At 44.7% G+C, this 14589-nt stretch overlaps 1 protein-coding gene across 4 annotated transcripts in view; it reads left to right on the forward strand.

Annotated features, from left to right (window-relative positions):
- SIPA1L1 (signal induced proliferation associated 1 like 1) overlaps positions 1-14589 on the forward strand; it is a 1823374-nt gene that overhangs the window by 669750 nt on the left and 1139035 nt on the right. For all 4 annotated transcript variants that reach the window (XM_069638601.1, XM_069638604.1, XM_069638602.1 and 1 more), the window contains exon 4: positions 6584-6714. In XM_069638601.1, coding sequence (XP_069494702.1) covers positions 6584-6714 — 131 coding nt within the window. The remainder of the gene's footprint in view (positions 1-6583; positions 6715-14589) is intronic.

Genomic DNA, 14589 nt, shown 5'->3' on the forward strand with positions numbered 1-14589 from the left:
GTGAAATAGTTGTGGTGTTGGAGAGGTTGCATGCAATACCGGACAGATCTGTTATGGAGGCAGGAGACCTCTGAGAAGACACTAATGCCCCAGGAGCTGCTAGCAGTAGCATTCGAACAGTTACACTATCACACTATCCATCCCGCAGTTCAATGAAGCACATAGCCGCAGACATACAAGAGGACTGGTTTATATCAAAAATCTCGGAAAGTATTACAGAAATGGTCATACATTGCACCACATGTCAAACTTTTAGTACAGGGATGACACTTCATACGTTACGGGGCACCTTGCCCCACTTGCTCCGCTCTTTGAATTACACATAGACTATGCTGATGTGGGTGAGCGTTGCAATGGATCTAGGTACCTCATTGTGGTGGTCTGCCTTCCTCTAGGTGGTTGGAACCAGGGCCAAGTGTGCTGCAAAGTTCCTAGTGCAGGATGTATTCCCATGATGGGATGTGTGAGATTTTAAGGTCCGACAACGGCACATATTTTTTCAATGCATTATTTCAACACGTTAAAGCACTACTTGGCATCAAGCACTGGATGTGTTTGATTTATCACCCACAGGCCAATGGCATTGTGGAGGGAACACATGGGCTTCTTAAAAGTAAATTATCCAAACTGTACCACGCTGAAAAGAAAACTGGTTGCACTGTTTGCCCCTGGCCCTATTCAGTTTACACACGTAGCCAAGCAAAGACCACCACTTGTCACCCCACGAAGTGGTCACTCGCCATACTCCCATATCCCCTGCAAGAAGGGCTTCTGAGGGGTATCAGGTGATATTATCCCCATATATATGGTCGCCGTAAATAATATTGCCGGGAAAAGGTTGTGGCCATATTATATGGGTGACCATATATATGGGGACAGGGGCAAAAAAATGAAATGAAAAAAGAAAAAAAAAGTTTGCGGGTTGCGGGCCCCCCCCATTGTTCCATGCAATAATGTCGCCACAAAAAACGGCAATTTTTCAGCGATATTTTTGCATGGCGCGATTTTTGAGGCAACATTATTACATGGAAACTTCTGAGGCACATAGGGCTGCAGCAGTGCCAGGGGAGGAGCTCAAAGAATATTGGACTACACTAACTCGGGCCATCAAATGTCTCGCGACACATTGCACCTCCCAGGACTGTGCCGACAGATGCCAGATGTCGAGACTAACAGTGACAGAACCTGACCATATGACCACTGCTGCCTGGGGACCTTGTTTATGTCCATAATTTTGAATGTAGGTGGAACAATCTTCGGTTCCAAGGACCTTACGAGGTGGTTTTTATACTCTCCCCCACCTCCCCCCCCCTCCCAGTTAAAGTGAAGGAATTGCACTACTGGGTCCACCTCTGATGTTCGTAGGGCACCTCAGAGAACACACTGACTCATCAGTAATCTTAAAACCAGGGGTAACAGTACTGTCCAGGGGCTATATGGGTGTGGTGGGTGGCACGCTTAAGTGGCAGACCAAAGCTCAGCCGCCAGCTCCATATTTGTCTTTTTCTAGGAGCACTGCTTTTCCTGCTTTCTTTTTTCTCCAGTTTCTTTTTACCTCACTTTTTCTTTCTCACTCTCTATTTCTTATTTTTTGAAAAAAGTACATGTATGTTTCTCACTTTTTGTTGTCTTCTGTGTCTGTGCTTCTATTTCAGGAAAGAAGATGGACACAACTACTGTAAATAATTAAGTATGGACCCGAGGCGTAGACACACGAATGAGAATATATGGACCTATAATCTTTTATTGTGGATCCGTCCTTGCTGGAGGACTCTGTGTGATATTGCTAGTACTGTTGGGAGTGTATTGTGGGGAGGGTATTATAGGGGAAGTCCTATAAAGAGGGGCGAATGGGGAAAATAGGATTGTATATTACCCAAATGGAATGATACATATAAATGTTAATACTATGAGTGGATTTACATCAATGAGCACTAATAACCATAATAATGGAAATGCATTTAATGACACTAATATACAGGATATGTCAGTGGGGGAAGCAGAGAATAAGCTGTTTGCAACAACTAGGGGATTGTCTACCACTATGGACGATGGTGTTACTTCGGATAGTACTGCTAAGGCGGCCATCGCTGAGAATGTGTGTAGCAGAATAAAGAGAAGTACAACAAAAGTATTGCATGTATAAAGGACTGGGTTTTGATGTGATTGAGGATATTCATCATCCCGACTTAAAACTCATGGTACTCTAATATGAGTGGTGTGGGGAAAAACGCTGTGAATGGGAGCGGTTATGTGTGTTCACTCATTCCTCATGCATCAGGGGCTTCTAAGGTGTTCGTACCGTTAGCAGTTCTAATTATAGAGGCACAATGCTTAGTTCATCTTGCGCTATGCAGAATAAAAGGAATGTTCCAGGCACATAGTGTGCAACTGCAAATGGTGGGCCCAGACTTTGTAGTGCGATGAAGACCCGAAAAACATCAAGTGTGGAGCTACCCTTTCTGATGGTGAAATGGCAGAAACCTGTCAATAACAACTGACCGGACATCACACTACCTTGCTTCGCAGAGAGACTGGTAAAATATAACAAGGAAAGGATAGCACAAGTGGTCTCGTTCTGTGCGCAAATATGGACAGAGCACATCACAAAGCCGACATGGATTGCAGCAATGGAAAAGCAAGTGCATAAGGAAGAGGAATATAGGCTGTCTCTGCAGCAAAGTTAGTCTTTGTCTACACAAATTAACATTCCAATAAAACTTTATTGATCAGATGTGAAGAAAGGAACAGCGATGCTGATGGATTACTAGAGGGGCCAACGAGTTTCCCACAGCCAAAAATGAAGATAAGGACGTGGTACCCAGCCCCACATCCGGCTAGGAAACGGACAGTTCCGAAAACTGCAGAGGATTTAAAGATCGAATTACATATCAAACACTCGTCCATATTGCTTGCTGAAATACCAGAAGAATGCAGGCTTTTCAGCTCTGCAGAATCCTTTTTCGCATTTTTACTCTTGCCGGGAGTGCAGGCTGCAGCCAATTCCAAGTAGTTGCAAATAGTAAGGTGGGAACTGGTCCAGCTTGCGAGTGACACAGAATGAGTTCAACGTAATCAAGGTCGAGTTGCGGGCATCGAGACTTATTACAGTGCAAAATCGCTTCGTGCTGGACATTTTAACAGCAATGGAGGGTGGGGTTTGCAGAAGATTGGGCAATTCCTTCTGTACGTTCATGCCTCCATAGGACGCAGAGAACGCATCATTATCCCACATCATGGCAGCTGTCCATGGCCTGGGTGTTCGCATGAAGGAGGGAGGAATACAGGACAGTCATTGGCTAACTGTGGCATTTAACTGGGCCCTGTTGTGGCTAGGAGCGATTGTGAAGATGTTAATGACGATCATTGTGTTCATCCTGGCCATGTTATGCACTTGTCAGCTGTTTCTTCGTGACACTGCCACTGTGGCACCCGAGAGCGCAAGAATTATGGTATTAATTGAGGTTCCAAAAGGACCTTGCGAAACAAAAAATATTGAAGTGCAAACTGATGTCCCACAGGATGGGCCGAAGTATGAAATGGTCCTCATTCCATATGGAGATGAAGTTGATCTTCTATACCACACCATCATGTCCCCACCCCCTGATCGAGAAAATTACGCAGAGGTTTTGGGTGGTTCCGCCAGGGGAAGGGGATGCATTTATAAGACTTGTTCACCTGAAGAGTACGCGCGCAGGGGCGTGAATTTGAGATCACTGTGTAGGGGTTGGGTGCCAATAAAGGGGGACACAGCCATGTGTGGAAGCAGAGACTGGGGAGCAGGAGTGCATAAGCATTCCCAAATTCGTTACTGTAGAAGCAATAAACAGGGGTGATGTTGTTGGAAGGGGCCAGCTCCGTCCCACCCTCCCTAGGCACGTTAGAGTGAGGCGAGACAAATTTGAAGCCCTATGATTGGCCAGGGGGGGGGGCGGTGAGAGGGACGCCTTCCCGTTTAACAGGGCTGTACTTCAGTATAACCAAATATAGTTTTACAACATAGTACAGTGTAAGGTGCGAACAGCATCGCTATTTTATGTAGTTCTCCAGCATGGGGTCTGGCATGGATTCACATGCTCATGAATATTCCCCGTTGTCAGGCTGGGAATCCTCGGTAAAGAAAAAAAAATCAGTTTTGTTTCTGAACTCTTTCTCTTAATAACCAATCACTGGTCTCTGGGTCATACTGCCCTCTACCTAGGCCCCTCTGGCAGCCATCTCCAGATTTATACCGTACGGTCAAGTGTTGGGAGTCCTCGTGCTATAGCTCTCGAGCTTCTACTGCATATTGTTTTTTCAGGGAAATTTCTCAATTTTTTTCGGTCAATTGAGCCTCAAGCTCCACCGATTAATCATCCGATTAACCGGGACCCGTTTTCGGAAGCTTCTACGCCCCTTAAGGGCAAATTTTCGTCGAACTTCACTTCTTGGAGATTTCCAGAAGATGCCTGAGGCCTACCCCGCATGGACATGACGGAAGACAAAGGAGACTCAACGCCCCTGTTCAGGATGTGGACTACAGAACCTCTTCAAGGAGGATGGGCACTCGCAGTGCCTTTACTGCCTACACTCAGACAAATCGCACATGGAGGAGGCCTGTGCGTTCTGCAAGGACATGTCCTCCTGCACCATGAAGGACCGTCCCAAGCGGCTCGCTGAGTGGCTGGAGACGAAGAGACCGGCGGCAGGTGAGCCCCAGCAACGTTCTTCTCCCAAGAGAAAATCTGAGCGGTCTTTGCGACAGAGGCCCAACAAAAGACTAGCACCGCGAGTCTGCAGGCACCGGGAGCGCCATGGGTACGGGCTCATCTGCAGCCAGGCTGGGCGCAGCTTCGCTGACAGTCAACCACGAGCCAACGCTCTGGGTCAGCGATGGTAAAGTAAGTCTGAGCAACCGGTTAAGCTTCAGGAGAAGGCCCGATCATCTCCGACGGAGAAAGCCAGGGGGGGGCGAGGTGCTGACCCCCCCCCACCCCACAGTGAAGGCCTCAAACACGCCTAATGTGAAGGCCCAGGTTCACCAGACCAAATAGTCTATTGAGGGAGTGGTGGCATCCCTGGTGAAGGCCGCTGATGCAGGTTCTCACACTCTCGCTCCCTCCAGTCAGTCACTCACATGCAACCAAATTAGTACCACTTTCTCAGTCCCCACACCTTACCTTCACTTTGTCAAAACGTTCATACAGTCTCCTCCACCTGTTACTGTCCTCGCTGGTCTTAGTCCATCTTCTGCTCTTTCTACCTCTCCTGGTCACCTTTCACTCACAACTGAATCGGCTGTCTTTGTATAACCCTCCCGTACAGGCTTAAGAGCTCCTATTGGTTCCCTACATCTGTTCCTATGTGCCAATCTCGATCTGAACTAAATTCTTAATGACCGGGACTCTTTCCCTCCCTTCCCTCTCCTACCTTTGAAGTCTTTAAAAAGCCCTCTAGTTCACCCCCATTTCCCTCCAGCCAGCTATGTTGTCAAAGGGTGTGTTTGATGTCTGATCTTCTCCTGCCCTTGGGAAGTCTGTTAAAATAGGCTTTTGAGAGTGTTGCTGGGTCTCCCCTTTAGTCACTTGCCAGTTCAATTTGTGCTTCTTCTGCACCCCTGTTGTCCATCATGGGATGGTGGTATGGGTGTTCGATGTTCTATTCCGCGTCTGAAATGAAAAGCCCAGTCGATTCCCATTTCGGTGAGTCTGTTCCTTCTGCTTCAGGCTGGGGTCTTATTCGTTGAGCTCGGGTGTATTTTGATATTTACAGTCCCAGTTTTCCTTTACTTTGTTCTGTATACTGGGATCTATGACCCCTGACAGCGTTCTGAAGAGTCAGTAGCATACTCGTCATCCTATTCTCTGAAAGAATAGAGAGACCTGGCCAGGACATAGGCTGATGGTCATTGGGTCAGAGATAAGGGCACCAATTGGAATACATGGTCCAAGCATGCTAGGGACCGGTGTCTCCTGTTAACTAACCCTCCTCTCCTTTGACAGACACTGTTGCACAGATCAGAAGTAACCAGTCTCTGTGCACTGTGATGTTTCCAGGTGATTTGTTTTGAAGATCGCAGTAATATCTCTGTGCACTGTGATGTTTACAGGTGATTTGTTTTGAAGATCGCAGTAGTTATGTGTATCGAGAAAGAAGCCTAGTATTGCCTGTCTCATCCTAGTCTGGGTGGGGGGGCAGGAGGGGAGGGAGAAGGCAGAGAAGTAAAATTAGAATGGATTGTATTTAGGTGTATGTTACAATGGAGCAGTTACAATGGGTGAGCAACCCAGGAGCAAGTTCCTGGGGAGAAATCACATAAGAGTAAAAATGACAAATGGACTCTGGAGCGGGGGGGGGGGACGTGGTTTAGTGTAATGGGCAGTTTGTCGGAGCCTGGCAGCATTAATAACACAGCACAGCAGTCTTGGTGCACAATGCTATATATTTGCAGGATATGAGCTTCCAAAATCTGCATTGTACGTAATGTTTGTGTTCAAAATTGTTCATATAGTTGCAATAGTTTATTTTTGCAGATATGCCACTCATTTTACTCCTGCATCTAATTGTTTAATGTGCAGCTATTGTAATGCATCACTTTTTTCAGAACATTGGAACTATTTTGGCGCAGACGAGAACCTAGGACCAGTGGCTGTCAGCATTAAACGGGAAAAAATAGAAGATGCAAAAGAAAATGTACCACAATACAACTATCGCATAATTTTTCGGACCAGCGAGGTGAGTTATGCCTAAACTGATGAGATGGAACTGCCGTAGATTGCATGACTAGTGTAACTTTTACATTGCCTCAGCGGCACTGTTCTGGAGTCTTTTCTGTCAAATTACTAGACTTGCATCAAAATTGAAGTTGGTATTTTGCAGTGTTGAAAGTACAATAAATGCACAAAGCGTGTTTGGCAGAATCCAACCATTTGCTTTTGACCAATATAGTATTGTTGCATAGGTAATGAGCTGACTTCTCCTTGAGCATCTATCCATGACTATAAAGAACTGTATGCATGTGGCCAGCGCTCTCTAGCAGTCACCGCAATTATCAGCAGAGAACACCTGGGCCCATCAAAGACTCGAATGGAAGACTCCGCTATGGGGCAGAGTTACTGTCTTTTATTAGCAAACAAAATGACAGGGATGACAGCAGGAAAACAAGTACCCTCCGGAGCTCTCGTCTTTAAGCATGTCCCCCAGTTTTATCTCGGTGTGATGTCACAAATTCAGGTTCCATCCCAGAAACCGATCAGACACTTGCATTGGTCAGTTTGGCGGAGCTACATATAGGAGCTAGAACGGTTAGTTCTGCTATTAGATAGCCACATCTAGTGTCTCCTCTTAGGACCACCTCTACTAGTGTCAATCTACAATGTTGCATGGTCGCAGAGAGACCATTGGCCCCTGCAACAAATTATATCCCGATGTTAAAGGTGAATCTGGATTGGTCAGAATGTGTGCTCCCATCCCTAGGACCCTGGATAGTTACCAGAATAAGTGTACCTTTTCAAGGCAATGGAAATTAAAATGGTGGTGCGAAGTGTTCTCTATTGTTGCTATCTTTTGATTACTTAAACCTGTGAGAGTGCATTCAGTTAGCAGTTTGTGGGCAACACTTGTAACTTTTCTCCTCTGGTTTGATGGGAACAGTCCTTCGTCTGCCTCAGTTGAATGGGCATTGTCCTGTTCGGCTGGGTCACATTTGTTTGAACCACGAAAGGAATATGTCCTGCTTCTAATTACGAGTATTTTAGACTGATTTTCTGTAGCTGGCTCATTGTCTTGCTGACTGAAACTTACCGTCTCCATTTGTCCTTGTCTGGGTGCATCGTTTCAGCATGCCTCTGACTGCGGCGATCATGTCATCATGTCCATGTACCTAAAGCCAGTTTCTCTCTTGTCATTCATTCCAGAGACCTATATCTTCCATATTGTTCCTTATGGCTTCTCTGTTAGTGGCAGTCAATCATATGCAAGCTAAATATATGAATATTTGGCATCTTGCGATTTCTGCTTAGATGAAAGATATGAATATAGAGATGTAGGTGTGTCTGTTCTCTACCTACATGGGTCATAAGCATGTGCTTTGTGCCTATATCCAATGAACTAGTGCATGCACATTTTACTTCATGAATGGATGGATATGTACTTCATGTAGAAGTGTGGCTATGTCGTGATGTTGGCCATGATGTCATTGTTTTCTGGCTTTGCAGTCAGTCGACTTGCTCGATCTGTCATTTCCAGATCATCCAAATCATTGATCGGGTATGGTCTGAACGTCTGTCTGAGAGAGTAACGTTTCTCACACCTGCGATACATCGATGACTGCAGTGATGGGCCTAAGAATTAGGAGCATCTGTTTCTTTGCCTTTGTGTTGTGCCATGTGAGGGCCATGATTGTTATATTTGGCCCCCCTTGTACAATCCTCCTTCTGGTAGACTTGTCAACCACACTACCTACACCACTCTGTTTATCTGCAATTCCGGGTGCTAAACCTTTTGTAATCTCTCACATGTCCATAGTACCTTGCATGATCATCTAGGCTCCATGTCGCATAACTCCAGTCCCCCTCGGGGTTGCACCAACTTCATTTTCGCCAATAATCACGGGTGTTGTATGGGTACTGGAACACTGTTCCTGTCGGGAACAGAGGACACTGCATCAGTTGTGATTTCAGCACATTCAGTGTCTTTGCTTCCTCATTTTCTTCAGTCTCTAAGCCCATCAATACTTTAATTACTAAAGTCTTTTTAGTTGTCTTTCTACATTGCGTGATGATTATCCTGATGACACAATGTCAAAACCACTAATCTCAAAGCTCCTGCCAGTACTTTGTCCATTGGCCATCCATGTTGGCATCCACGAGAATATATACAATAGCCAGCCTTCATCTTATCCTTCAGTGTTTGTTTCTGCCTCCATCTTTGTGTGCAGTTCAGAAAGCCGGGTGATGGCCTCTGTCAGAGTCCCATTGTCTTCGTCACTGGTAGGAATTTATGGACAGCAAGAAGACTCGATCTTGGCACAGACCACTCCCTCCATGGCCTTGGGATCTAGAACATATCTGTACTGCAGGGCCATCAGCCGAGCTGCTCCCCGCTCTTCCTTGATGGTGTTGAACCCCTTGACGGTTGAGCTTGTCTGCATCAGCTTCGAACGAGTGATCTGGGGCCATTTGGCATATTTGTGCTTGCATTGCTGGAACGATGGATGCAAAGAACATCACAGTTCTGATGAATAACCTGTGCTCTGGTGTATCGCATCCAATGCCTTTTCCATATTTGATGAGACATAGTGAAAATGGGGATCTATCTCTTTTTTGCTCCTTTCCATTTTAGGGAACCCTTCTATGTGTATGCCTTTTCGAGGCAGTACCAATGCTGGGTTGTTCAGATGTACATATTCCTCACCAGTTAGTTGGCAGCTGCAGGTATGCCTTTGACCCAAAGGCCCTGTAGTGGTCAATGAGCATTGCTGTTCCGACTTTCATACCTGGTATCTTTGAAATCTGCTTTCAACCTTTATCCCAACCTCTACTTTGCTGTCATTCTGGAAACAAAGCAGCTTCCTTGAGCGGTATGATGGTCATGGGCCCTGCTTTGTTTTCTGCCAATGTGAGCAGCTTGGCACTTCCCATTCCTTGAGGAACTAGTCATTTTCTTGCTGTGCTACTTCCACTGGAACCACTATTAGAGCATGTGCTTTGCTCCCAACCCCTCCTTCTTTCCAACTGTCTGTTGTGTATTCTTGTCCATACACCAGAATCTGCAGTCTTTCCCAGGATCCTGCCATTCCTCCTATTTATTTGGGTCCTGCCTTGGGACACTAACTCCTTTTGTTTGTCTGTACTCCCCACTCCTTACGCAGCCCTTCTGATATATTCTATACTTGTATCTGAATTCCAGTAATAGTCCAACATTTCCTGAGTCTTGATGTCATTCTTTTCATACGTCAAAATAGCAACAGATGATAAGTGTGACCAAACGAAACACACACTTCAGTATTCATTCAATTTATACAATGAATGCCATTCTTTTGAGGTTAGGTAAATACATTTAGTTTTAACCAATTGCTTCAATGCATACATTCATAATGGGATGAAATTATAGCAGAACATAAAATAGTGAAGATGCAGTATCCAAACATGATACAATAACATTTCAGTCCATGCATTTTGGCCTGGACATACATCTAGAAAAACAGGGTCCCATGTAACATTTTCGGATCAGGTGATCTAGTTCAACAAGAACAACATTAGTGTAAACCAAATTACAACATTAAAAGTGTAGACATTAAACACTGAGAGGGATGTCTCTCTCTGCCAAAAAATGACAGAGATGGACTTGTGAGTGTGTTGGTTCATGTAATAATTATAACAAGGCATTCAATGCTTATTCATTGAGGAAAAAAGAGAAGGGTCTCTCCCTCCATGTGGCGGGAGATGGACGTTCTTAACGTGTTTGCATAGTTTCAGCGTTTTCAAAAATCAACTTCGAGGTTATTGGTGGAGAAGGAATGATGCTAAAACTTTCTTGCTCCTGGGGTCTCTATGTAGACAGTGGAAGTAGTTATGGGGCTGTGTTTTCCCATGTGAGGTACAACAGAAATTATATTGCCTGTATGCATAAGTATAGGACCGTACTCCAAGGGTGTTTCGCTAGTTACTTGTGTAAAATGTGGTGTGACATATCTTACCCCGTATATTTATATTATGTGGGATATTTGAGGGTCCCCTCCACGGTGTGCGGTAGGGTCAAGTGGATGCACTGCTGGACTGGAGCGGATCGTTTGACAATTAACTGTAAAAGGTGAATAACACGTATAAGGGAAAAAGCCTCAGTCCATTTAGCTATATTAAGACATGATTGGAAAAACATGATTGGAGAAAAAGCTGCTGTGAGGTATATGCATGGCACGGGTGGTGTTTCACCCAAGATAGTTAAAAATTCTGGGTGGTGTGCTGTAGTAGGTATGCTGAGCTTTGTGAGCTGCATGCTATAATACATACATAGATGCCCATTGATCGCCTCTGGACGTGTTTACCTAATGGGTCCAGTGAGAGTCTTGTGCAATGAAATGCTAACGCACTGCCAGTGTGTGTTACAACTGCTATAGTAAAGCGTGGTTGTTTTAATGATTTCTAATCGAGATAGTGGGCGGACACATAGATTGGAGCTGGATTAAATAGCCGGTCACACAAACTCTAATATACACAGGCCCGTCTGATGAGCTCTGGGCGTGATAGCCTAATGAATTCTGATGAAAACGTGCATGGAAAATAACTCTCACGCTGGCCGTGAGTGTTACCAGAGTGATAGATGATTCAATTAACGCTGGATGTGGCCATTACAGTGACTCCTATGCGAGATTACATGGGCCCATCATGCACGGATACTAGATAGGGCCGTACTATCTAGCTGGTCCCTCAATCGTGATGTTGTGATTTCTTACCTTGCGTCACCCGAGTTCCATGCCGAATTCGGCGAGTAAAGCTGCCCGCGTGTGTTTGATGCGGCGTGGTTGCTCTGACCACTGTAAAAAGATGCAGTGCACCGTTTCCCTGACAATGTTCGGTTTATATTATAGCAGCCATGTTGAAGGAATGTGTTACACAGAGCTAAAATGCTGTGTGTGCAGAAAAAAACATGCATCGGGCAGGAATCATTTTCACTTAAGCCCGATGTCCAAACGTTTGTGCATGGAAAATAAAATACAAATATAAAGAGGAAGCTTAACTGTGCCGATTTAATTGCAGTGGGTTATTGTTGCCTGGGTAACGCTCTTGTGTGTGGCAGCCATGTTGGGAAAATGCTGTATTTTGGTTGCTTATGTATGCGGCCCCACACTGCTCACAGACCTGTCTGGTCCCAGGTTGTTTCTGAAAGCTCGGTTATTCCAGTGTCCTTACCTGCAGTTAAATTGTGGTGTTAGCGGTGATGGACACTGCGAATAACTAGAAACCCTGAAAGCACATTGGATTTTCTGAGAATTTTGTAACCAGTCAGTAATTTGACAGGTTTAGAGACAACTTGTACATGTTTATATAGATCCTAATAAAACCATCCGATAACCCAGATTTAGAGATGGCTTAAGTAGTTACAATTCTGGGTTGCAAGGCTTGTACACTATACATTATGGAGGTTTTCGCTGTAACACAGAGTTCAGTGTTCTTTGATGGATATGATGTGTCCAAGTCCCCATGAAATGCTTCCACTCAACCATGAGGTTGAGGCCATTTTTTTAGTGTCTCGGCGGTGTACCCATCTTTGTTCTAGTTTGGTCAGGTTTTTTTTCACCTCGCCCCTCTTTTTTGCAAGGCCCTCTTCTATAAAAAGAACCATTTCAAATCCATATTAGTGTTTCTTTGCAGTGTAGTGTTCCACTAGAGGCTTATCTAAAATCTCATTCTTTATACAGGATCAGTGCTCTAAGATCAGTTTACAGTGCTGATGGTTTTTCCAACGTATAACAAACCACAGGGGCATTCGATGATGTAAATGACGAGCCTGATGTTGCAGTTAGTGTGTTCCACTAGTTCCCAACGTATGTTATGGTTGAACACTTATTCGGTCTCAGTATAGTTGCATGCTACAGTGTCCACATTTGTAGTGACCCTTAACTGGTGATGGGCCCCATAAAGTTACTGGCGTTTTGGGGGGCTCGATGTATGGGCCAGATTCTCCTTAAGATTGCAATTCTTTTTTAAAGCGAAAAAGGGTTTCTTTGCCAAACTTCCTGCATTCTTAATCATGTGCCAATGTTTGCTAAGTGTTCTTGATCAGATTTCTGAGCGGGCTGTAGGTCGTTACACAGACCAGTCTGTCTGGTTGCTTGTTAGTTTTCGGAATGAGGCAAGTCTCTCTGTTGGTGTTAGCTGCTCTCTTCCTGCCACACTTTATGGATTTTCTGGGGTACCCCCTGTCCAATAGTCTTTTATGTAGATTTCAGCGTGTGTCGTTGTATGAATTGAATGAGTACTGAAGTGTTGGTTTTGTTTGGTCACCCTGATCATCTGTTGCTATTTTGATTTTTTTACCTACTTGTGTAGATCGGGGTTTAGCCAAGAGCCCTATTGATTACTAGTTATCTTCATACGGGAATGTTTTCTTGGACATCTACCTTAGTGTGGCACGCTTTCCTTGAAATCGTCCTCTTGCGGTACAGAGCGATAAATGCATGAGGAATTGTTCTTTTGTCACTAGAATTTCAGTAGCCACGAACATTCTGGATACACTCATGGCATAGGGGATGAGGGAGCAGACATAACCGTTCTTTTGTCGTTTGTTTCCCCCACTTTGGCTATGTGGCTATACCACATGTTTGATATATGGTCCAAATCAGTTATGTTGGATTTTACCTGGTTAAAATCTACTCCTACACTGCGCCTAGCTCGTTTTACTACTTCCGCAGTGCTTACCGCCTGCCCAGATATGGCTTCCATAACCGCATGGATCAATGTTACGTTGGTGAGGGTCAAAGCTTGTACGTGTGCAACCAACAATCTTTGTAGAACAAGGAGTGTAAAGAGGTAGAGACTGCAGAAGGCACAAAACATTATCACAATATTACAAATTACATTTCCCATGTTGTTATCCTTGGATGTTTCTTCTTGTGTCACTTGAGTCTGGACAACTCACCTAAAAAGCGTCACTACTACTTCATTATCGGGTTAGAGTGTATTCGATTTAAGCTCTATGCCTATAGTATTGGGCAAGTGCTGTGAAGAACAATCGCTTCCATACTATACGGATTCCCGAATCACCAAGCAAATTAATAATAGATGGGTTTCCACTAGTCAATTTTGGGTGTGGCTGGGCTACATAACGCAGGAAACTATGAAAAAACAGTGTTTGAGGAATCATTTGTTCAGTTTCTGTCTGTAGCGCGAACCTAATAAAACATTCTTGAAAGGAATTGCGTCTACTGAATCTTAGGGCTCGGACAGTCTTCACTTTCTTGATGAATACCTTTTTTAAGGAAAAGATAGTCAGTCCCTAATTCTTTGGTCTGCGGTTGTTATTCTTCTTCCTTGTCCTTTTCCTCTACTTGCATCAAATTGTTGTCTTTTAGACAGGATGAGGTCTCGCTTCAGCAGGGTTTAACATCTCCAATGTAATTCCTCACCTTTTTCCCCACTCAGTTTAACTGTGCGACCTGTGACTTTCTACCATGTAGGGCCCTTTGAACCAGGGCCTTACAAAGTTCTGCAGTAAGACGGTATCCCTCGGATAAAGTAATGATTGCTTGAGGAGTCCTTAACTTGCGGCTGAGCTTATATGTTCCTCGATATTCTTCAAACTCCCCCCCCCCCCCCGTGCCTGTAGTTGGCGAAAAACAAAAGAAGCACTAGCCATCAAGGAAGCCACATATACATAAGTTTAATCTCCAAAAACATCAGAAGTTGCATGTGCATCCGTGCTGTTACCGCCACATTGGGCGTTAAATGGTGGTCGGTACCGGGCTGATTGCCATCCCTTTTTTAAAGTTGTTTTTATCTTTGCAATCTTTTCTTTGAGCAGGCCGTTGGGGTGCTCACAAACCCTGTTCGCTTGCCGGTGATGGGCACAGGAGAATTTGTGCTGTATCCCCAGTAGGTTTGGGATGTG

This window comes from Ambystoma mexicanum, chromosome 14, assembly GCF_040938575.1.
Source record: "Ambystoma mexicanum isolate Mex_15411 chromosome 14, UKY_AmexF1_1, whole genome shotgun sequence".
NCBI classification, from domain to species: Eukaryota; Metazoa; Chordata; class Amphibia; order Caudata; family Ambystomatidae; genus Ambystoma; species Ambystoma mexicanum.